The following is a 22,918-nucleotide window of genomic DNA, read 5'->3' on the forward strand; positions in this document are numbered from 1 at the left end:
TTTTCAGGAAATCTTGGCTTAATGAGGAACTCCAAGGGAACAGTGTTCCTTAGGTGTGTTGTCATATCTTACCACACCTCAGTTAAAATAGAGTTAAGCAAGAAACTCAAAATGAGTGTGTCAGAGAGAGTCTTTTCCTTCCTGCTCCAACACACGCAGCTAGACTCATGCAAATGTACAAGCTTTTATTGTCCATGTCGGATGTATTTTTTAATAAATCACGAATAAATAAATGGATTTTCCAGTGCCAGGGCAGTAACAGCAACACCAACAATCATAGACAAAGAGCAATAGTCCAGAGCCGAGATCTCAACATCACTGAATGTGTTTGGGAGTATTTGATTTGTGTTATAGAAAATGCAGCCTAACTCTGAGATCTAATTTTAAGTGTGGAAAAATATCCCTTTGGAAAACAGAAAGCAGAAAATGATTATTCTTCCTTATTACAGAATAAGCACCAGGTGGGGTCCAGCAAGTTTTGTCTGCTGGATAAATATCGGCCCATCATCTGCATGCCGTCCCGGGTCAGTGATGGGACCAGGATGTAAACATGTGGCTGATACGGGCAGAACACATCATGCCTTTAAATTAAGTTCAATGTTCAACACATTCAGACTAGCTAAATGCTTAAATAAGGACACCATTTGAATATAAGGGCAAACTCTATTTCAAATGATTTCCTGTTTGACTGGCATTTTTGATTCCCATAGTCTGTACAATGATTAACCAGCTCACTGTTACAGTTCCATGGTGATGTGTCTCTCTCTCTCTGTGTGTGTGTGTGTGTGTGTGTGTGTGTTTTGTATAAATACAGGACTGACCATGTGTAAGAACATATTCACTCTGAGAGAGAAACTGAACATCAAACCTTCATCTTCATCTTTGTCTTCTTAAAGGTAAGATGACATTAAATCTCAGTAAATCTACATTAAGTGATTATGAAGGTGATTAAATTTGTCAGATTAAGATGTACAATGAAATGTACCTTCCCATCCATGGTCGAACACACACACACTGAGAGGTAGGCTTAGGGGCAATTAGGGGTTAGGTGCCCTGCTCAAGGGCATCTCAGCCGTGGACGTCGAGGGAGCAGACAGCACTGTTCCTTAACTCCCCCCACCCCCAGTTTTCCTGCTGATCGTGTGTGAATGACAGAAACATGTTAATTTCCCTCAATTACACATTCTTGTGTATTGCCCATGTTAGTACCCAATTCAGTCTTAATTAATGCATTCTCTTTATCAAAATGGAAGTGTGTTTTTTTTTATTATTAGAAACCAAGCATCAGTTCCAAGAACTGGATTTATGGTTTAAAGAGTTATTCCAGTATCCATCCTAGGTGTGAGTTTCAGATGTTTCTGTAATTTTGACTTAGTCCCACACTTTTTAAATTCTGTAGTAAAAGTGTCATGTTGTAGTGAAGCCAAGATATTTAAATATCTGCTTAAAGTAAAAACTGATGTATTTTAAAAGTGATTAAAAGTGAGAACGTGTTAAACTCATGTGACAGGGAAGAGATTAACATTTATCTCATTCCTTCATTAATCCACAGTGGTCACACTGCCTGTTTACTCCTGGCACTTGTCTGACCCCTAGTTTCTGATACCTACAAGTAGGGCTGGACGATACGGCCAAAACGATATATTTCTGAAATCGATATAAACAACATGAAAGTCTGAACAGAAATACTGTTAAGTACAAACAAGAAACAAGACATCACCATCAAACAAAAACATTGGCTTTGTCAATATTAATATTTTTAAACTAACTTTAAAGCTGAGGGAAGCGCCCTCTAATGACAGTCAGTCAGTGACAGATGCTGTAAATAATGTGTTCTGAAATATTGATAATGTGTTTAAAAATGTAATAATTGTTACTGAAACATTTTATATTGTGATAAATATTGATATTGAACTATTGGCCAGCCCTATCGCCAACATTGTAATCGAAGGTCCATATTGAATATGTTATTAGGGTCAAGTGATTAATTGAGGAAGCGACCTATTTAGACATTATCAAAAACAAAGGGCCGTGGACTTACAGTTAACAAACAAGGAAACACTGACCAACTGTTATCTTTACAGGAACCAAATGGCTTTAAGTATCTTACGGACAGGAAACATTAGAGTTCAAACACAGGCCTGAATTATGCTCTTCATGAGCACCTTCTGAGTAATACAGTGTGATAAAGTAGTTATTATATAATTATTAAATATATTAATAAAACTTGTGGTTCCTTTAACTACACACAAAGCTCAAAATATCACAGTTCAGTTCTAGGTATTTTTTACTGATATAGTTTTATTTCCTCCTGAATTATGCTGTTTTTCCTTGTAAAAATTATAAGAAATTTAGAAGAAATCCTCCCTTCAATGATTCCAACTCAAGTTAATTAAATATTGTTTTAACATTTTTTACACTGCAGCCAAGTCCACAACACATAGTTTAATTAAGTTTCTGTCATTTGACAGAGCTTGACATTTGCCTAATTAGTAATTCTGATCGTTGTAAGTTAGTTTGTCACCCCCTGGAGTCCCTTATATGGGTCTGACTCTAAATACAGTATAAAGATGGGACGCCAGATGACGGTGGAGATACGGTGGCAACAAAGGAATCATTTACGGGCAAATTTCCAGCACATTATTGGAGTCATTATTGTTTGCCCTTTTTACAGCTTACATACTGCCCTGTTCCTCTCGTTAATGTGGGGCATGGCAATGTTTTACTGCAGCACGTGTCCCAGTAAATTTTCTCTAATGATATGGTTTTGTTTACAGTGAATATAACTCTTTCAATTTTCACTTTCCAGAAAACAGTCTTATAAGGCAATAAAACCTGTCATAAAAACAGATTGTAATCCATAATACATGACTGCTTCCCTAGTCTGCACGTTTATGTCTGTTTTCTGATGAGCTTGAACAATGAGTGGCTGAATTAGCTGAATCAGGGCTGGATCAAGTGATTCTCTTGTTAATCTTATGTATATGTTTTTGTAGTTCGCCACCAGGACCTATGGCATTCCTGCTGCTGTTCTTGTACTCTCTGGTTGTTTGTTCCCAAGCGTTTCTGCCTTCTTTTCCTTTGGGAGATGAGGATAGCCGGACTCACTACGACATCACAGAGGAGGCTCTGCTCTCTGTTGCTTTGGACGCCTGCAGAGAAGAAGCACAGGCTGTGAATCGGCCTTTTAATCCCCCAGTAAGGTCAAAGTGTGTGTGGGTGTTTATGTGTTGGGTGGGGGCTGTGGGTGACAAGTGATGTTATGTGGTAGCCATATTATTGGAAACACATTTTATTCCCTTATAAAATAAGCATCTACTATCCTGTACTAGTGGCCTGTTCACAGTCCATTAAATATTGCGCTGTTGATGTCTGTCAGGAGGCAACTGTACCACTGCAGACTTTAGGATCCATCCATAGAAAATAAGTAGCTCTGTAAAGCTGTCCAACACTAGTTAAAGATCATCCGTCTCAAAAAGTGTGCACTTAAAATGGACTTTGTTGATTTTGTGTGTGAATTATGTGTTGCAGAGCCTCATGAGCCCCGAGGCGGTTTTGACAGCGTGTTTAGGTGCATCAGATGATGCAGAGGTGTCAGCTTCCGTCTTCACGATCCTGCTGAACGAGATCATCTCTGAGAACAGCAATGTGGACCGAGACCAGGCCTTTAGCTCCGCCCACCACTTCAATGATGAAATATTTGGAGCCGGAAGGAATGTCATCACTCAAGGTCTTGCCATCGTCAGAGCAAATTTACAGCAGAATAATCTGGAGGCAGCAAGGCGGGCGCTGGGGGCGGTCACTCACACTCTCCAGGTCAGAAAACAAACACAGTGCTCATGATTCCAGAAATATCTGAGATGGATGATAACCTGTCTGTCACAAATATGAGGCATTAGAATGGGCCAGAGCTGAGATAGAGGCTCTTTATGAAGCCAGTTTGTCATGTTTCTACCCTGCTAGAGCTGCCCCAGTCAAATGTAATTTATCATACAAATGGTAAAAGGCAAGATTCTGATCTGAAAGCAGACAAAATCCATTTTGACATCCCTCAAACTCACAATTCTCACCTCTAATGTCACTTTTTCAAATTCTCTGCTTTCGTGTCATTTTTCCAGTGATGCCATAGTTGCTGAACTCAATCGGATCCTTTCAGCACTGCTCCATCATCTGTTACAAACCCTTGTGGGAAAAGAGAGTGCAGTTAAAGCGTACTATTATGGAACCACTAATTTGTACTAAACCATTACAAAGGTGTAATTTAAATTATATTAATTTCCACTTAATATACACTGAGTGAACTAGTCATGTGTTATTTCTGCAACTCTGTGAGTGCACATTAAATATATCTATATTCTTAGTGTTGTATAAGTCAAATTCTTATCATTTACATTGGTGTAGTGTGTAAAACTGTATAGTGGTATATTCTGTGCTACTGCATCATTTTTATTAGTTATTATAGTAGTGATGTTTATATTAATGACTTTTATTTTATATTTTATTAATAATTTAAGCAAATTCTAATGTGTTTTGTAGTTAAAGCAGCAGCTCAGAGAAATATATTTCAGCTGTATAAGAAGATTGACAAAAATAATATATTTTTATATGTATACTAGTACGTGCAGTATATATTAATTGTAACTTAATTTAATATAAATTACACAATAATAGATATGTAGTAAAATTTGTTTAAGCATGGATCTGCAGCAAAGAGAGAGGACAAACTCTCTGTAAACACTCATAGTTTTTATGAGGGTCATAGGGTCCACATTTCTTTATTATTTTTTTTGTTCTTTCTGCTCTTGGAAGCAATATCTGAACATTCTCCTGTTCTCTGTTCCTCTTTCCTTAGGATTTCTACAGTCACAGTAACTGGTTTGAGTTGGGAAATCAGGGCCCGAATACAAACTTACTGCAACCTGATATTCCACTCCAGAACGTTGCAGGTCAGTTTAATGGCAGGTCTGTCTCCACCGATGGACGACCATGGGACAATATAAGACACAAACTCATGCACTGCTGGTTTTAGATGCATGCAAACAATAGGAGGGCACTAGGGTTGACAAATGTGGGTGTGGCTGTTGAGCTGAGCTGGTTGAACTCAACCTGTACTAAAGGTAGATACTGTGTTTGTATAAAAAAAGCCACCTCTCTGATAAGCTGCAGGTTTTAGGCCATTATCAGACCATAGTGTCGTATTTATCTAATGAGCTACAGACACCAGGTCACTGCACAATGGTATTAACTTACATTCACAAGTTTTAATACGTTTTTGACCATATTTACGTGCTATTACAATTGTGCTCCTGTTTCTGCTTAATATTGTCAGACTCAAGCACCCCAACCTGTAAAAACTGTGAGGAGAAAGAATGTCCTAATGTTATCCTACCAGAAATACTCAGCAAAGACACACTCACCTCAGGATACCTGCTCACAGCACCACCAGGTACGACCCACACGACATGACACACACCCACACACACCCACACACACCCACACACACACACACACACACCCACGCAAACACAAACACAAACCTGTGTTCACTGATACAGCTCTTATTTCACTATTTTGATTTCACTATTGTACTTCATCTCTCTCTCTCTCTCTCTCTCTCTCTCTCTCTCTCTCTCTCTCTCTCTCTCTCTCTCTCTTTCTCTTTAGGTAAATGTAACCATGGCAGCAGAGACAGGGGTGGGATCAGCAAGGACTTTGGTGGTGGAGCTTTAGCCCCGGACGGGACTGACCCTCACCTGGCTGCATTTAATGCCGCAAAACAGGCCACTGTGGACTTGCTGCAGAACATCCGCATTGCGTTCCAGAACAGACTGTTCCTAAGGTACATACTCAGGTTTATGATTATTATATATACTGTACATACGTGTTTACACAACAAACACACACACACTCATAGCTAATCGATTAGTTCTACTTTCTATGAAAACTAGTACAACCTTGGTATAATGTATGGTATTACATGGTATTACATGGAAGTTTGTGTTGTACGTCACATGAAGCAATAATTCAGTTTAAATTTGAGGAAAGGGGGGGTGTGAAGCTCAACTCCCCTGTGTACGTGTTGTGTACTGTGTTGGCCTACCTGTAATACCAGTGACCCCGTGAGTTGCTCTGGATAAGAGCGTCTGCTGTAATTAACATGCAATAAACATGGAACATTTTATCAACAGGATAATGATGTCTCTCTCTCTCTCTCTCTCTCTCTCTCTCTCTCTCTCTCTCTCTCTCTCTCTCTCTTCTCTTTCTCTCTCTTTCTGTCTGACAGAATGTTAGGTATTAACCGTTCGGCCGTGGTGTGTTTTGTGGTAGACACTACTGGTAGCATGACCGATGACATTGTCGAGGTCCGGAGACTCATCCGTGAAATCATTGACATCAAAATTGGAACTCCAGATGAACCTTCCTTGTACATCCTTGTGGAATTCAATGACCCCAGTTAGTGTGAATTGTTTATGGGTTTTTTTCTGTCAATCGTCATGTATCATATTTCACCATTTTAATTTAATTTGTAGCATCAGTATCTTTCCATATGAGTACATATATACTGTCCCTAAAGCTTATGAATGTGTGTGATTGCACGTGTGTGTGTGTGTAGAAGTGGGGCCAGTGACCACAACCACAGATCCAGAGGAAATGAAACAGAAGGTGGACAGCATTAGAGTTGCTGGAGGTGGAGATATACCGGAGTTAAGTCTGTCAGGGCTAGAGGTGTGTGTAGATTCTTTTACCTGAAGCTAATGATGCATTTTTCCACATTTTCTGTTCCGCAATATTTTTTTTGATCTCCTCCAGCTGGCTCTCAACACAGCTCCTCCGTTTTCAAGTATCTTCTTGTTCACTGATGCTCCTCCTAAAGACAAGGAACTGCTGGGAACTGTGACCTCACTCATCCAAACCACACAATCCTCTGTGAGTCTGTTAAACATCACTCTCACGTTCTCAACCTGATGTGCTGTGAAAAGGATTTTCAGGAATAGGTGTCTGGACAAAAAAAAAAATATATATATATATAGGTTTTTTGCCTGCTGACTTACAGCATGTTGTTTGTATGTTTTCTGTGTGACAGGTAATTTTCTTGCTGAGTGAGAGCCCCATCAGACATGTGCGTAACCCCCAAAACACACGCAGGAGGAGGGCAGTGACAAACCCAAATAATGTCATTTATCAGCAGCTGGCTCAGGCCTCTGGTGGACAGGCCATCGAGGTGACGAAAAACCAACTTTCACAGGCCACTGCAGTCGTTCTGGACTCGATTACATCGTCACTGGTAAGGAACACACACACACACACACACACACACACACACACACACACACACACACACAGAGGATCAGCATTCAGTATATAACCAAATGTAAATCTCAATTGAATCAAGAATAACCTGTATCTCCAAAATATAACACTACAGAAGAAGGACAAAAACCTTCTTAAGGTCAATGTTAACATATTTTATTCCAAGTAATGTTGGAGCATTTCTATTGGTCCAATCATCATTAAATTGGTGTTCAAATAATGTAGACTAAAACTAAAAATCAACAAAAATGATGATATGTGTTCCTTTGGACGGTGATGACATGCAGAATGAACAGAATGTGTGTTGTGAAAAGGTGCCAGTACAAATATGATTATGAGGAACTAGAAAACAACTCACAGCTGACTGTGGGTGGCACAGTGGAGCCAGGTAGTGTCTCTGTCACAGCTCCAGGGTCCTGGAGGTTGTGGGTTCGAGTCCCGCTCCGGGTGACTGTCTGTGAGGAGTGTGGTGTGTTCTCCCCGTGTCTGCGTGGGTTTCCTCCGGCTGAGTGTCTGTGAGGAGTGTGGTGCGTTCTCCCCGTTTCTGCGTGGGTTTCCTCTGGGTGACTGTCTGTGAGGAGTGTGGTGTGTTCTCCCCGTGTCTGCGTGGGTTTCCTCTGGGTAACTGTCTGTGAGGAGTGTGGTGTGTTCTCCCTGTGTCTGCGTGGGTTTCCTCCGGGTGACTGTCTGTGAGGAGTGTGGTGTGTTCTCCCTGTGTCTGCGTGGGTTTCCTCCGGGTGACTGTCTGTGAGGAGTGTGGTGTGTTCTCCCTGTGTCTGCGTGGGTTTCCTCCGGGTGACTGTCTGTGAGGAGTGAGGGGTGTTCTCCCTGTGTCTGTGTGGGTTTCCTCCGGGTGCTCCAGTTTCCTGCCACGCTCCAAAAACACGTGTTTGTGGATTGGAGACTCAAAAGCATCCGTAGATGTGAGGGTGTGAGTGAATGTGTGAGTGTGTGTCACCCTGTGAAGGATTGGTGCCCCCTGCAGGGTGTGTTCCCACCTTGTGCCCAGTGATTCCTGGTAGGCTCTGGACCCACCGCCGCCCTGAACTGGATAAGGGTTACAGACAATAAATGAATGAATGATTAGGTTTTGTAGAAATCGAAACTAACACACCCTACTGAAAACAAAATGGTTCCAGACCTGTTGTGGTACAAACGCTGTGGATGTTTCTCCTTCTTGTGTCTCCAGGTGACTCTGCTCCAGGTCGACTCCACACGTCCCGATACGTTCTCCTTCTTGGTGGATCCCAGAGTTCAGAATGTGACCTTGTATATCACAGGAGAATCAGTCAACTTCACAATGCAGAACCCTGCAGGTAACACACACACACACACACAGATGTTTATTACACATTAGGTCAAACTAACAATACAATAAATAATTTGATCTAAAGACTTTAGGCTCAAACATGACATATTCCAGACACATACGTTAATACCCTCCATGTCTGTTGTGTGTTTCAGGTGTGTCTCAGGGGAACGCAGCAGGGTCCGGACCCCTTGCCTCAGTTTTCCCTGTGGGGAATCTGTACAGAATCCCTCTGAATGAAGGGAATCAAATGGGAAGATGGCAGATCTCCATCAGCTCCCCTCAGGCTTATTCCCTCAAAATCACAGGTACACAGTGGAGTAAGAGCCTCAACACTGTGACGCTCTTTATTCAGAAAATTATCTCAGAATAACGTACTGACACTGAGTCTGTGGATATGCAGGACGCAGCATGCTGAGCTTTTTTTCCCGCTTTGTGGAGTTGTTTGATGGTCCACATCCAGGATTCACTGAGATTACGGCCCGACCTCCAGCAGGTAACACACTCCTCTACAGGTCCTCCACTGTTTACCTGCAACCCCCGCCCCCACCTCATTCTGACAGCAGTCAGACTGGATCACTCCTTATAACTTCGATATAATGGGGAGGGATATGTTAATGCTTTAGTTTTTGTGACATCATAAAGACTTTAATTTCAGAACATGCCATTTCTGCACATTTTGCACATGCACTTTACATTTAACTATGCTGTTTATCACACTATTTCTGCACATTTGCCTTAGTGATTATAACTGTATATATTTTCACTTATTTTATGCTAATTTGTTCTTTTTATTTTCTTACATTTATATATTCTTTTAGAATTTTTTATATTATAGATTCTGTCATTATTTCATGTCTTTTTCATGTGAGTGAGCAGTCATCACATCACAGTCTTATGAGTATGTATGTGAAAAAATTAACTTTAATTTAGTTTGATTGTGTATGGACAATGAAGTGTATGGTATGTTGGGAAAATTTGACATTGTTTACACCTTACAACAACCATATATATGTATATGTGGGTGTGCAATAGCTTCTTTACCAATACATTTATTAAGCCAATGATTATAGGATTCATTTTGTGCATGTGTGTGTGTGTGTGTGTGTGTGTGTGTGTTTGTTTCAGGTCAGAACTCCACACTCCTAATAACAGTAACAGGTGTACAGATGCTGTTTGAAGTTAGATTGGGCTTGGTGGGAGTGAGCGGCAAGGTGCTGAGGAACGCCAGCGTGACCCGACTGAGAGAAGGGACGTATCTGGCCTCAGTCCCTCTCCTCCCGAACATCCCATTCACTCTGCTGCTGTCAGGACAGGAGATGGATGGACGGTCCTTCCAAAGGCAGTCCACCACGCAGATCCAGGCGTCTCAGATCACAGTGCAGGTCAGGAACTGAAAGAGCAGAGAGGTGTGGAACACAAACACCAAACTTTTTAGCATTTTAAGACCTGACCGACATACTTAAACCTCACAGGTCCAGAGAACTGTCATTTTACCGCCGGGAGAATCCACATCTGTCCTCTTCACTGTCGAAACTCAAGGTATTGAGGGTGTCATCAGAATAGAGGCACGGGATGACCAGAGATTTGTGACGTCTTTTACTAACAGGTACATATTTAAGAAGTCTTTCGTATGACTAAACTAGCAAACAATGTTTTTATTTGCTTTTTACAAGGAGCAACTCACACAAGAACAAGAAAGACAGTGCTCTGTTGTACCTGAATGAACCAGTTGATACTCCATATCCTTCACATGGGGATGGCCATGTATTAAATGCAGCAGCTGTGCTTCTCATAATTTGAGCTGTTTTTGTTTTTGTAGGTGATAAGATTGAGCCTGATTGTGTGCGTGTGTGTTTGTGTTTTGTCACAGTTTAAACATCGGTCCCACAGGAAACGCGACTGGTTCTGTGACTCTGTTGGTTCCCACTGAAACTCGTTCAGGCTCAACCTCCATCATCACTATAAGGGCGGAGTCAACTCCAACAAGCCAATCAAACTTTGCCCTTCTTCGAGTGTCCGTTATCCAGAGGGTAAATAATCCAAGACACTTCTTAAAATACAGAACATGAAGGAAAACTCTCAAACAGCAAAATGTTCCTCCCAGTTTTGTTCTGGGAGTCATTGCTTCAAGCCGGGATTACTGGCACCTAACCGCCTGTGTGTGTGTGTGTGTGTTCAGTGCCTTGTGGAGCTGACAATAATGCACTAATGATGTGTGTCCTGCAGGATATTGACATCACTCCCCCCGTGTGTCGAGTGGTGAACGAGAGTCTGGACTGCCCTGCCCTCTGTGAGAATGCGAACTGGACCGTGACCTTACTCATGACGGATGGGAATGGGACTGGACTCCAGGATCCCCGTGTGTCCATCAGAGTGCCGGGCACGCCCTTTAACGAGTCGTTCGTTTCCACTGTCGACTCTGTCCTGGATGAGAATGGCTTCAACGTCACGCTGCTGACCATCGTAGCTTCCTGCTGTGCAGCCAATGTGGAAATATCTGCTGTGGACAAAGAGGGCAACGTGGGCCGCTGTGATTTCAGCATCAGGAGACCCAGCACCACAGAAGCCACCAGAACAACATCCAGCATCAACACAACGTTCAGCATCCGCACAACTTCCTCTCACAGCCCCAGAGTAGCCTTATCACTGTGGACCACTTTACTACTGACCCTCTCAGCTCTACTGCTCTAACACACAGAGCTCTGTACATTTAATAGCACTTTATACACTTCTTTCAATACACATCAGCCACATTAAATTTTGATTCGCATTCTGTTTACTACAGCTTTACCCTCCAGTGATATTTGCTTGGATACTGGGTCGTTCCTGCAGACGTTGGAAGTGTTATACTCCCAATGTCCTTTATCTTTATAGACACCCTATTTAGGGACTTCAGCTCTTAGAAACACACTTATTGTGGACAGAGATGATTATAAAATGAAACAGGATGCTCTGGAGCAGTTGCACATGTCCCTCAGGTCACTATGAGGATATTGTACGGCACGGTGGCACAGCAGGTAGTGTCACATTCACACAGCTCCAGGGACCTGGAGGTTGTGGGTTCGATTCCCGCTCCAGGTGACTGTCTGTAAGGAGTTGGTGTGTTCTCCCCGTGTCCGCGTGGGTTTCCTCCGGGTGCTCCGGTTTCCTCCCAGTCCAAAAACACACGTTAGTAGGTGGATTGGCAACTCAAAAGTGTCCGTAGGTGTGAGTGAATGTGTGTGTGTGTCTGTGTTGCCCTGTGAAGGACTGGCGCCCCCTCCCGCCCAATGATTCCAGGTAGGCTCTGGATCACCGAGACCCTGAACTGGATAAGCGGTTACAGATAATGAATGAAATATTTGAAGTGTTCCTGTGTGTGTGGGTAAATAGCAATGAATGTACAATTGAATGTTGTATAAATTATGAATATATTTATAATATAATGATATTTTAATCCATGAATGTATGATTTTCTGTGTAATAAAGTACAGCAACTTCACAAACTGTGTTTATTTCTCTGAAACAAGGCAGTGCAGAATTAAAGGCTGGTTATTATTGTTTTGCTGATAAACAAATTTAAACCCTGTACCTGTAGGAAACATTTTTCACCAATGTCTTTAAAGCAACTGAACGCTGAACTGAACTGATGTAACTCTCGTTTTGAAAAATTTTATAGAAGCAACAAATGTATTGCTCTTTAATAAATTGTTTATTTACGATCCAGTCCGAGCAAAACACAGCGTAAAAAAGAAAGAAACAAATACTGACATTTCACAGATCTGGCTTACAGAACCACAACAGCTCAGAGAAGAGAAAGGCTATGGGCGCATTACGACGGAACGAGCCAAAGACAAATCTTTAAAGTAACTTTACAAAGCAAAAGATATTTCCTAACTATTTAGAAAGAGATGAAAAATAAAACCACCACCAGACATTTCGGTTCTTTATGTGCAGCTTAGGTACAGCTGAGATTAAAGGGGAAAGCCAGAGGAAAAACTAAACCTTGATGCATGCAGTTATATTTTGTTGAAGCCTGCTGGAGCTAATGAACTGGGGGGGTTCTCGGCCTCAGCACGAGAACTGACCAGGGCCTGCTTATGTTTTGGAAGTATTGGATTAGGACGTACGGATCGGTTACTGATCACAGTTTGTATTACTGTGTATATTCCCAGGAGGTCAAGCCAAATCAAGAGTTCACTAAACATACGAGGGCCGGCCTGAACATTTCGCTGGTATTCAATCTCTACTGAGCTCAGGTGTTAACAGAGCAGCGCTGCCTCCAAATACAATAATGTGCATTTCAAACTATGGGGCAATAAGAAAAAAGGTTCAGACGTGCGATATTCAGCTGGTGTACCACAGAGGCACAACACATTTCATGGACAACTGAAGTAGGGTGGTCTTCCTCTTGCTGCAAAAGCCCCTCAGTCCTTCACTCCACTCTGAATTTCAGCTTTGACCGACCTCCACTTGGTCGGAGTGTCACGCTGCTTTACATTATATAAAAAACAAAAAATAACTTGATACATTCAATAAAACAAAAGTGTTGTGAGACACTGATGACGTTATAAAACAATCTTTTTAACTCAGTCCACTCTTAAACACTACTTAAATGACTCTAGCTGCAGTTGAACGAGGAAGGGGCTACTATCTCACACCACAAGTCTGTATTGGTGTTTAGCCTACGCCTGTAGAGAGGAGAGTACAAGCTGTAGACGGGGGTTTCGGTGGAAAGCACATTACACGCAATAAAAATAAACTTCATAAACAAGAGAAAAACACTTCTGCTGGATAGAGATAATGTCTTATTTTTGTTTGTGGTCTTCTGGACATTAAAGAAACAGAATAAAAGGCAGTGTGGAGTGAGCTTAAGGGGTGTTAACCCTGGATTCCAGCACGTTTTGCCACAGACTTCAGACTCACACCTGAGACGCTACCTGGCGATTAACACAGGGTTAGCACCGACCGGATATGTTATGATCTGCAGTGATTAGAATAATAAACATTGTTCATTAAATAGAAATAGTAAATATTACTGTTTAAAGGGCCATTCTGGGAATGACATCTGAAGCCTGTCAAGTGCCATTCAGCTCTGCCCTAAAACCTACTCAAGAAATGAAGGCAAGGATCCGCTGAAGACCGAATACCTGCCTGAGAACCCAGAGGCCAAATGATTATGGGCAAATACACAGACAGCTAAAGTACAGCTGCAGAGTCTGATATGGCTCTGAAGATTTCAGTGAACAGAGAACAGCTTTAAACTTGTTTTGTAAGATCCCATAGGAGTGCATGATGTACATGAAACAATCCCCTCTGTGTGTATGTGTGTGTCTCAACCAGAAAAGCAGAAAGACTGTTTGACACATTTGTTTTTACCATGGACTTTTCAGTTCTCATAAAGAAAAAAGGAGTGGATTTCTTTATATGATTCAGAAATAAAGGATCTGCGGGATGTTCACACTGAGAACTTCTCTTTCTGTTTACTAAGATATTCACGGCATGTGTGAGAATGTGCATCCCAGAAAACACTGTTTAACAGCAGCACAAGTGAAGCCCACTCATTCAGTAATGCCCCGATGTTAGTGAGAAAAAAGGGCTAAGCCCGGGGTATTAGTTCTGTTGTTGTGGTCAGGAACCGAAGAAGCACTGATGGCGTTTGAGGTGCTCTGTGTCGCCGAAGGTCCAGCCACTGTGTCCGCCCCCGAGCTGTCTCCTTTCTCCTCGCTGTGGATCTGCTGGTGCCGTTTCAGGTACTCCATACGGCTGAAGCGTTTGCCGCAGGCCCCGCACTCATACGGCCGCTCGCCTGTGTGGATTCGCTGGTGCCGCTCAAGGTTTCCGAGGCGGCTAAAGCTGCGTCCACACTGCGGGCACCTGTGCGGGCGCTCCCCGGTGTGCACCAGCTGGTGGCGCTCCAGAGAGCGGGAGTGTGTGAAGCGTTTGCCGCAAAGTTCGCAGCAATGCGGCTGCTCTCCTGAATGCACGCACTCATGGCTTTTCAAGCTCCAGGCGTGACTGAAGGACCGGCCACAGGCGGAACACCAGAACGGACGCTCCTCGGCCAGAGGACACGTGTGTTCGGCCACGTCCGACGCAGAATTAAAGCCGCCGCCGCACTGCGGACAGAAATGCAGTGCCTCTCCTCCTTCTCCTCCAGCCTCCTCCTCCTCGTCCTCCTCCTCCTTGTCTTGGCTCCCAGAGCCCGACTCCACTTTGTGGCCGTCCACAGGAACGTTCTGCTGAGAGCTGCACAAACCGTCCAGACCGATAAACTCCACGCCCTCGGCTCCACCTCGGACCGGGCGGGAGGGGCTTTCCACTGCAGGCCCCGCCTCCTCACTCTCTCGCTCTGCTTTCAGAGCTGTCTCCAGTCCACTGAGCTCGTCGCTGCTGTTCACGGACTCTGCCGAAAGCGTAGGCGGCTCCTCCCACTTTTCTCCCACCGCGGATCCATAAGAGGCAGGTCCCGACTCTCCTAAAGGTTTCAGCAAAAAAAAAAACATGCATTAAACTACGCATGGCCAACAGTCCTCAGCATTAAATTTAAGGAGTGTGTAGGGAATTGTGGTAAAATAAAAATGAAATATGTATCTAGGAACAGTGTCCAGCTCAGGTTTCGAGAGGAGAGTAGCACAATGTGTGCTCATGAGGATGCATATATCATGAAATATGAACTTCAAATAAGGCTTGGCCAGATTTGAAAGGTTTTTGATTTACATTTGATCTTCTGATTAGATTCATTGGTCAATTCACAGATTGATGCATTTGTTGGACATTCATTTATAACCAAACAAATTCTCCAACATATACATCCACAGCAAACCCTGTGAATTCACAATGAAAGCAGAGTATTGGTGTGGGAAAGAAAATCTCTCAGTAAGAGTAAGAGCTGTAGTTTCCAGTGTTCAGCACAAAGCTGCGAGAAAGCTCCTTCCCCCACTCCGCGCAATCCACTCACACAGCCTCATCATGCCTCGGCTGCTTTTTCTCCCACACACACACACACACAGAGAGAGCCTGGCGGTGCTCACCATGGGTAGAGCTGCTCTCGCTCATCTGGAGCGCCTCCTGCAGCAGCCTCAGAGAATCTGACCTGTAGCCTTTCTCCTGCTCGCATCGGTCAGAGGAGACACAGTGAGTAACGACACACAGGGCAGTACCTCAAGATGGTTATATATATTTATATATATCTATATGTAATTGTGTTTGATGTGCACAATTTGTCAGTCCATGCAATGATATGCAATACAAAAGAGAGCATTATTCAAATTAAAATGCTGTCATTTAATTAAAAAGGAAGGATTCAGGAGACCTGAAATGTCTATTTCTGGTTCATAAATGATTAATTACTATTCAGTTATTCTAATTCAAAAGAAATTTTTGAAAAACTGGTGGAATTTCCCTTTCATTCACTGTTTAAGACTGGCCGAAGTTTGTGTTGTTCAACTCTTTCAGTCCGAGCTTCTGCTGCTGCTCCTGCTTTGTTTCACACCCCTCAGTCCTTGCTTCATCTCTCTCCTACATGTGCCTTCCCTGTCTCTCTCTCTCTCTCTCTCTCTCTCTTTCCTTCTCCCTCCCTCCTTCTCTCTCCCCCTCTTATCTCTGCCTGCAGCTGCTTCCTCTCCTCCCATTGGCTGCTCACCTCCTCTTTAATGCTAGCCACCTCCTTCCTCTCCCCGGAGACACGTCTCCTTTCCTCCACCTCTTCCTCCTCCTCCTCCTCTCCCTCTCTCACAGTTGGCAGATGGACTCGGAACAGGTCCCTCCTCTCCTCCCTCCTCTCTTCCCTCGCTCCTCCGACCCCCTCCTCCCACACGGCAGCTGCACTCCACTCCTCCTGCTTCACTCCTGAGAGAGAGAGAGAGAGAGAGAGAGAGAGAGAGAGAGAGAGAGAGAAATAGGATAGGGAGGGGGGAGAGAGAGGAGAGAGAGTGAGATCATGAGGGGGAGGGAGAGAGAGTGAGAGCAGAGGAGGAGAGAGAGAGAGAGAGAGAGAGAGGCAGGGAGAGAGGGGGAGGAGGAAGATAGGGGAAGAAGGATAGGAGAGGAGATCAGGAGGGGGAGGGAGAGAGAGAGATAGCAGAGGAGGAGAGGGAGGAGAGAGAAGAGAAGCGAATTGCTGAGAACTGAGGAGTGGGTCGCCATTACAAGCCACTCACTCCATGTTGGCGGCCAGAAAGCTGGAAAGGCAGTGGGTAAAACAGGCCAATAAAAACAGGCCAGATAAAAATGCAAAAGGTGTAACAGCCTCCTTTAGCTTGTGCTGGAGGTCAGAAAGCCTTTGAAGCTTTGAGAAAAATGGTAATCAAACTGGAAAACAAAAGTATACATCCCCTCTTGTGAGTGTTTTTACATGCCACTCAATAACAGCTGGCGAGTGCCAGGAGGGGACGAGGGCAAATGATTACACCCACAGCGTGCTTCCTACACCCAGTACCACCCCATGGAGTTGTGTTGGTCTTACTGGTGTCCATTTTGCGCTTCTTGGCCCCGGGGTCATCAGAGGCCAGGAGCCCAGCAGCTCTGCGGTTCGAAGCCCAGGCCATGCCGTATTTCCTCTCTGTCCTCAGCTTGTTCTCCGTGTGTCTCAGACGCAGTTTGAGGGCCTCGTTCTCCTTCCTGCTGAGAGAAATCTCCACCAGGTAGTCGTTCACCGTGTCCTGGAAAAGTTTGGTGATCTCACACACAGAGGCCCGGACCAAACTGTCCATGACAGCGGTCAGATGAGCCTGAAAGGTTTTCACAGTGTCTGCCATTGTTTCTCACACTATTTCAGACTTAAAGACTCTCAGATCTCTCGTCAACTCTCGCTGGAGGGGGGGGCAGGCAGAAAAGTCCTCCTCGAGTGCGAAGTGCCCCTCACTCCTGACCTCCCTCATCTCACCATCTCTCCCAATTCTCCCAATCAACTCAACTCTAGATCAGTTCTAGACTCCGGAGTACACACCTTCAAACTCCTTAACACCCTCCAGAACACTCTCTCTATCTCTATCTCTCACACACACACTTTACACACCGCTGTCACTCACAACGAGCCCAAGTCCACGCAACAAAGTAAACTAAGCCCCAGAGGAGGATATTCCCCAGCGTCTCCCCACAAAAACACAGCAAAGAAACAACACACAACCGCTCAGTCTTTCAAACTACCCCCGGATTACAACACACCACGGTTAAGGCTCGGGGTTCACGCAGAAAAACTGAAAAACATAGAAGAGTGAAGCGAACAGCTCGAATCCGTCCCCTTGCTCCCTTCAGCCGCGGCTCACTCGCCTACAACACGGACACCAGCTGCTGCGCATGCGCGGATTTATTATTTTTTTATTTATTTACCGTAAATGACAGAATATTAAACTAAACCTATAAAATTCTATATATTTATATATATCTATTTATATATATATATATATCTATATATATAAAAGTCTATATATTTATTCGGAATCCGATTGCTTTTAAATTCAAGTCCTTTAGGTTTTATTTTTTAAATATAAGTAAATATAATCATTCAGTGTTTAACCCTTTAAATCTCAATCTTACAACTGCCCATCGAAAAAAAAAGAACTGAAGAGTTCCTAACATAGGTTTATCTCATATTTTCAATGTTTTCAAATATTATGATTATGAAAATATTTAATTTAGATTGTTATGACACCTCTTCTGACTCTGTTATTATTTATTATTTTATTCATACTCTTGTCTCTGTATTTATATACATATACTAATTTATTCATTCATTCATTCATTATCTGTAACCCTTATCCAGTTCAGGGTCGTGGTGGGTCCAGAGCCTACCTGGAATCATTGGGAGCAAGGCAGGAATACACCAGTCCTTCACAGGGCAACACAGACACACACACACATTCACTCACACCTACGGACACTTTTGAGTCGCCAATCCACCTACCAACGTGTGTTTTTGGACTGGGGGAGGAAACCGGAGCACCCAGAGGAAACCCACGCAGACACAGGGAGAACACACCACACTCCTCACACCCGGAGCGGAAATTGAACCCACAACCTCCAGGCCCCTGGAGCTGTGTGACTGCGACACTACCTGCTGCGCCACCGTGCTGCCTAGACTAATTTAATCTATTATAATTGTTCTGTTTAGATATGTATATATTTAATTGATAGTTCATTATTGACAATTGACTGAGGCTCTTTTACAAGGAGAAAGTCATTAACTCTTGTTCAGCTTGTTTTCATTTAAAAAGAAAAAAAAGGGGGCATTGAGATAAAAAAAAAAAGCCATCCATATTGTTCTCAGTGAAACATGTGGAAAACAACATCTGTGGTGGTATCAGTGCCCAAGCCACAGGTGACCTGCATATGTTTGAAGGTACCACTGATCTGGAGGTGTATGTTTGAAAGTCCATGGTTGTTTCAGCAGGACAATGCCAGGCCTCATTCTACGTGTGCTCCTAGACAAAGAGTGCGTGAGCATGACCAACCTGCGTCCAGATCTGTCTCCTGTGGTCATCATGAAGATGGGAATCAGACAGTGACCACAGACTGTTGTATCAACAGAGAGCAAAAACTCCACTCACAAACCTGCAGCGCTGAGTCTCTTCAGTTCCCAAACGCTCCCACAGCGTCAGTAAAGGAAAGAGGATGGAGCTCTTTGTTGGAGCATGTTGCAGGTGTCAGAATCTTCAATTTGGACATTTTATCTTTGTGCTATTGTCAGTTAAATTAAGGTTTGACAGAATTGACACGTCACAGATTCTTGTTTTTTTTTTTTTGTTTTTCAGATTAAATCCAAAGAGTAGATACGAAGAGAAAGGTTTTTTGAGAGTAAATAAAATGGCTGAAGTTGTATTGGTTCCTTTCATTGTGCATAGATCAGTGTGGGTAAGGTTCTCCACGTGGTCTTAGAACCATTTCACTGTTGCTTGCAGATGGTTCAGATTCACTCACAGTGCGGCAGGGGGCGCAGTCTGACTCAATCACATGTGTCTGGGGGTCGTGGCCTAAAGTCCAGGAAGAGGAAGGATCCATTCTGAACACGGTTCTGGAGTCTATTTGTGTCCAGTTTTCTCTTGAACGGTTTTGTCTCGGGGTTTATCGCCATGCCGATGTTCGTGGTGAACACTAACGTGAGCAGGAACGCCGTTCCCGAGGGACTAATGCCCCAGCTCACCCAGGACCTGGCCAAGGTGACGGGCAAACCCGCCAACGTGAGTATTACCAGTTTTACAAAACATCTATATACACATATGCTTTATTGTTTGGGTGAATTTATATTGTTAATATTACCTGGTGGGGACCGCTGTGTTGAAATACGTTGAAAAGACGTGTTTTCTTGAAGTCCGTTAGACGTCCTCACATTGTTTGTTCACCAGTGGTATTTTAGATCATTTTGACTTCATCTTAATGGCATATTAATGTCATTTACACATTGAGTTGTCACTTAATATGTATAATGTAAAGCTATGAATAACAATATTTCCTTGTGTGCCTTCACAGGTTAGAAATATTCTCAAAATAATTTCTGTTTCCAAACAAAAATGGACTGTTTGTAATAAGTTTGATAATAATTATTTATATCTGGTTTGGATGTGTTAAACAGTAAGGTTTATAACATATACGTTCATCCATCCATCCATCCATTCATTCATTCATGAATCTGTTCATTTCATTTCCTAATGATACAGCAATATCATGGTGAGTCCAGGACTTACCCAGAATCACTGGACGCAAGGCAGAAACACACCCTGGACAGGTCATCAGTACAGAAAGGGACAAGCATCTAATTCAGTCTTATCCAAATGTATTATTTAAAGTATGTTAGTGGGTAACCTGGATAAATATTGGGAAATAGAAACGTGAAAGAGATTTATATGTGAGGTCCATATGGGTGTAGTATCCTTGTCCACAACAGTAGCATCACTCTGCTCCACCTTTAGAGGTGCAGACCACCACCATTGACTCGCTCTCCACTGTCACGTTCAGGCTCAGCTGCGTGTAGGAGAGTGGATTCTGTTTTTAGTCACATTGCTACACTTTGGGAGTCAGGGGTAATTGGAGGTGGGCGATATGGAAAAAATGTGACTATCGGGATGCACATGGCCTTTTGGGACGCCAGCACAGTGCATGGTCACTGCCAACAGAAACGGTAAACATAGGAGTTTGCATATATCCACAATGTACAGAGAAATATTGTGCAACTGTCTGAACTTTGGGAGATCATTAGTGATGCCACAGTCATCTGTAAACAGGAGTCACAGAGATTTTAGAGTAGAATTGTCCTCCATTTCTCTCCTTTACTGAGAAAAAACAATTTCAGACCAAAGTGAGTCCCCCACTCCGTTTCACACTGAACACAATCACACACCGAATATGAACAGAGCATGGCTCAGACACAGAGACGGAGCTCCCAGCCGCATCAGAAACACACACCCCACCTTTAATACTGGAGAGTGTTTACGGCACGAGCCTCGTCAGTGAACTGTGAGACAAACAACAGAATAATTCTCATTAATCATAATCAAGTTAAAACGATCAGTTAATCGGATACAGATTTGTACTTGTATCGCCCAGCACTAGTAGAAAATTGAGTCCCAGTGAAGAGTATTGCACTGTAATTTTTATAATAATAATAACCTATAATTTACTTCTGTCTACTGTTATTTCTCTCCGTTCTTCAGTACATGGCGATACAAATCATCCCGGACCAGATGATGATGTTTGGGGGTAGTTCAGAGCCCTGTGCTATCTGCTCCTTCCACTGCATCGGGAAGATCGGAGGCTCTCAGAACAAACAGTATTCCAAACTCTTGATGGGAATTCTCAACAAACAGCTTGGCATTTCACCAGACAGGTATCTGATCTAGATGCATTCGTTCTGCACCTTTACTTCACGGCCGTTCTCAGATGATATCTGATTATATAAAAACAGTTTGAGAGTCACTGATAGAAGAAACCCCTCATAACTGAGATCTAACTCTGATCATTACCTCAGATATTCACCTGCCTTCCTTCATTTCAATTTCAATACATTTTAAACCCCTGCCTCTTCTCATTGTTTTAGGATCTACATAAACTTCTTTGACATGGAGGCAGCAAACGTAGCCTGGAACAACTCCACCTTTGGCTAAAGGAACCTGAGTGTTCTCCATCACTTTCCCTGGCATTCCTTCATTTCCTGACACAGCACTTAATGTAGTTTTGAGTTATTGAATAGAGACTTCTTTTTTTCCACTCAGTGTTTTTCTGCTGACGCTGGACTTCCCCTGGCTTCAACATGATGCATAATAAATGCAAAATGTTTGTGTGATATGAGTGGCATGAGTTGCATATTTGAATGAAAACTATGCTGAAATACATTATGATCAATTTTTTAATGATAATTCGTACAGCAAAAGTACAACAAGCATCAAGTACAGAAACTAATAAGTATGATAAGAAGCTCAGAAAAGTTTCTTGTGGATTGCACAGCTATTGGAGTCACAGGAGAAAAGTCTGTCATTTATTCTCTGCTCTCTAAATCTTACACGCAACACAGTGCATTTGTTGAAGCAATAAAATATTTTCATTGGATTTCATTTTTTCATTTTTCATGATTTAGAGATGAGTGAATGATATAGAGGGTGGCACGGTGGCGCAGCAGGTAGTGTCGCAGTCACACTGGAGGGACCTGGAAGTTGTGGGTTCAATTCCCGCTCCAGGTGACGGTCTGTGAGTTGGTGTGTTCTCCCCGTGTCCGCGTGGGTTTCCTCTGGGTGCTCCGGTTTCCTCCCACAGTCCAAAAACACGTTGGTAGGTGGATTGGCGACTCAAAAGTGTCCGTAGGTGTGAGTGAATGTGTGTGTGTGTCTGTGTTGCCCTGTGAAGGACTGGCGCCCCCTCAAGGGTGTAATCTCGCCTTGCGCCCAATGATTCCAAGTAGGCCCACCGCGACCCTGAATTGGATAAGCGGTTACAGATAATGAATGATTATAGAAGTAAGTCTACCAACCAACTTCAGGGTCCTGGGTAGGATCCTCTCTTCGAGTCACTGTCTGAGGAGTGTGGTGTGTTCTACATCTGCACGGGCTCTGGTTTACTCCGGCAGAACAAAATATGAACGCTTACTCACACACACAACCACACCTGTGGAGAATTTCACACACCTACAGATGGCCTGTAGGAGGAACTGGATTTGATTAATTTTAACAGGGAGAAACTACTTTTTAAAATGTAAGCTTTGTTTGTAATTCATTGAGTTTTCATTTTATTTTATTCAGTCGGTAAAATAATTACATATTTTGTGTACCTTCCAAATAATTTTTGAGACAACCGAAGCCAAAAGCCTGGACAATAATCAGAGATGAG

General features: G+C 43.1%; 3 protein-coding genes across 3 annotated transcripts; 2 read left to right on the forward strand and 1 right to left on the reverse strand.

The window, feature by feature from the left end:
- Window positions 1–831: 831 nt before the first annotated feature.
- LOC136674131 (von Willebrand factor A domain-containing protein 7-like) lies at window positions 832–11,314 on the forward strand. Its single transcript, XM_066650002.1, has 17 exons — window positions 832–896; window positions 2,997–3,198; window positions 3,532–3,816; window positions 4,853–4,946; window positions 5,330–5,446; window positions 5,665–5,839; window positions 6,284–6,453; window positions 6,614–6,726; window positions 6,811–6,927; window positions 7,085–7,285; window positions 8,501–8,627; window positions 8,776–8,928; window positions 9,024–9,116; window positions 9,749–10,005; window positions 10,096–10,229; window positions 10,494–10,653; window positions 10,850–11,314. Exons 2-17 carry the CDS (start codon window positions 3,013–3,015, stop codon window positions 11,312–11,314), a joined length of 2,847 nt encoding a protein of 948 aa, XP_066506099.1. The 5' UTR covers window positions 832–896; window positions 2,997–3,012.
- Window positions 11,315–12,128: 814 nt separating this feature from the next.
- si:dkeyp-121d2.7 (zinc finger protein 623) lies at window positions 12,129–17,876 on the reverse strand. The gene is made up of 4 exons (XM_066648431.1): window positions 17,070–17,876; window positions 16,248–16,453; window positions 15,637–15,712; window positions 12,129–15,080 (listed from the first exon to the last, which is right to left on the reverse strand). Exons 1-4 carry the CDS (start codon window positions 17,359–17,361, stop codon window positions 14,185–14,187), a joined length of 1,470 nt encoding a protein of 489 aa, XP_066504528.1. The 5' UTR covers window positions 17,362–17,876; the 3' UTR covers window positions 12,129–14,184.
- Window positions 17,877–19,530: 1,654 nt separating this feature from the next.
- Window positions 19,531–22,141, forward strand: mif (macrophage migration inhibitory factor). Its single transcript, XM_066649533.1, has 3 exons — window positions 19,531–19,782; window positions 21,253–21,425; window positions 21,636–22,141. The coding sequence occupies exons 1-3, from the start codon at window positions 19,675–19,677 to the stop codon at window positions 21,700–21,702; spliced, it is 348 nt and encodes a 115-aa protein (XP_066505630.1). The 5' UTR covers window positions 19,531–19,674; the 3' UTR covers window positions 21,703–22,141.
- The last annotated feature ends 777 nt before the right edge of the window (window positions 22,142–22,918 follow it).

The sequence above is a fragment of the Hoplias malabaricus genome, chromosome 17 (genome assembly GCF_029633855.1).
Source record: "Hoplias malabaricus isolate fHopMal1 chromosome 17, fHopMal1.hap1, whole genome shotgun sequence".
Lineage (NCBI taxonomy): Eukaryota > Metazoa > Chordata > Actinopteri > Characiformes > Erythrinidae > Hoplias > Hoplias malabaricus.

Excerpts from the sequence above, each read along its gene's own strand:
- LOC136674131 (XM_066650002.1), top strand. The coding sequence starts at position 3,013 with ATGGCATTCCTGCTGCTGTTCTTGTACTCTCTGGTTGTTTGTTCCCAA. Across the intron at positions 4,947-5,329 it reads TCCACTCCAGAACGTTGCAG|ACTCAAGCACCCCAACCTGT; the intron begins GTCAGTTTAATG and ends TAATATTGTCAG. Across the intron at positions 6,928-7,084 it reads TCCAAACCACACAATCCTCT|GTAATTTTCTTGCTGAGTGA; the intron begins GTGAGTCTGTTA and ends TCTGTGTGACAG.
- si:dkeyp-121d2.7 (XM_066648431.1), bottom strand. The coding sequence starts at position 17,361 with ATGGCAGACACTGTGAAAACCTTTCAGGCTCATCTGACCGCTGTCATG. Across the intron at positions 15,713-16,247 it reads TGGCTAGCATTAAAGAGGAG|GAGAAAGGCTACAGGTCAGA; the intron begins GTGAGCAGCCAA and ends CGATGCGAGCAG. Across the intron at positions 15,081-15,636 it reads CGAGAGCAGCTCTACCCATG|GAGAGTCGGGACCTGCCTCT; the intron begins GTGAGCACCGCC and ends TGAAACCTTTAG.
- mif (XM_066649533.1), top strand. The coding sequence starts at position 19,675 with ATGCCGATGTTCGTGGTGAACACTAACGTGAGCAGGAACGCCGTTCCC. Across the intron at positions 19,783-21,252 it reads TGACGGGCAAACCCGCCAAC|TACATGGCGATACAAATCAT; the intron begins GTGAGTATTACC and ends TCCGTTCTTCAG. Across the intron at positions 21,426-21,635 it reads CTTGGCATTTCACCAGACAG|GATCTACATAAACTTCTTTG; the intron begins GTATCTGATCTA and ends TCATTGTTTTAG.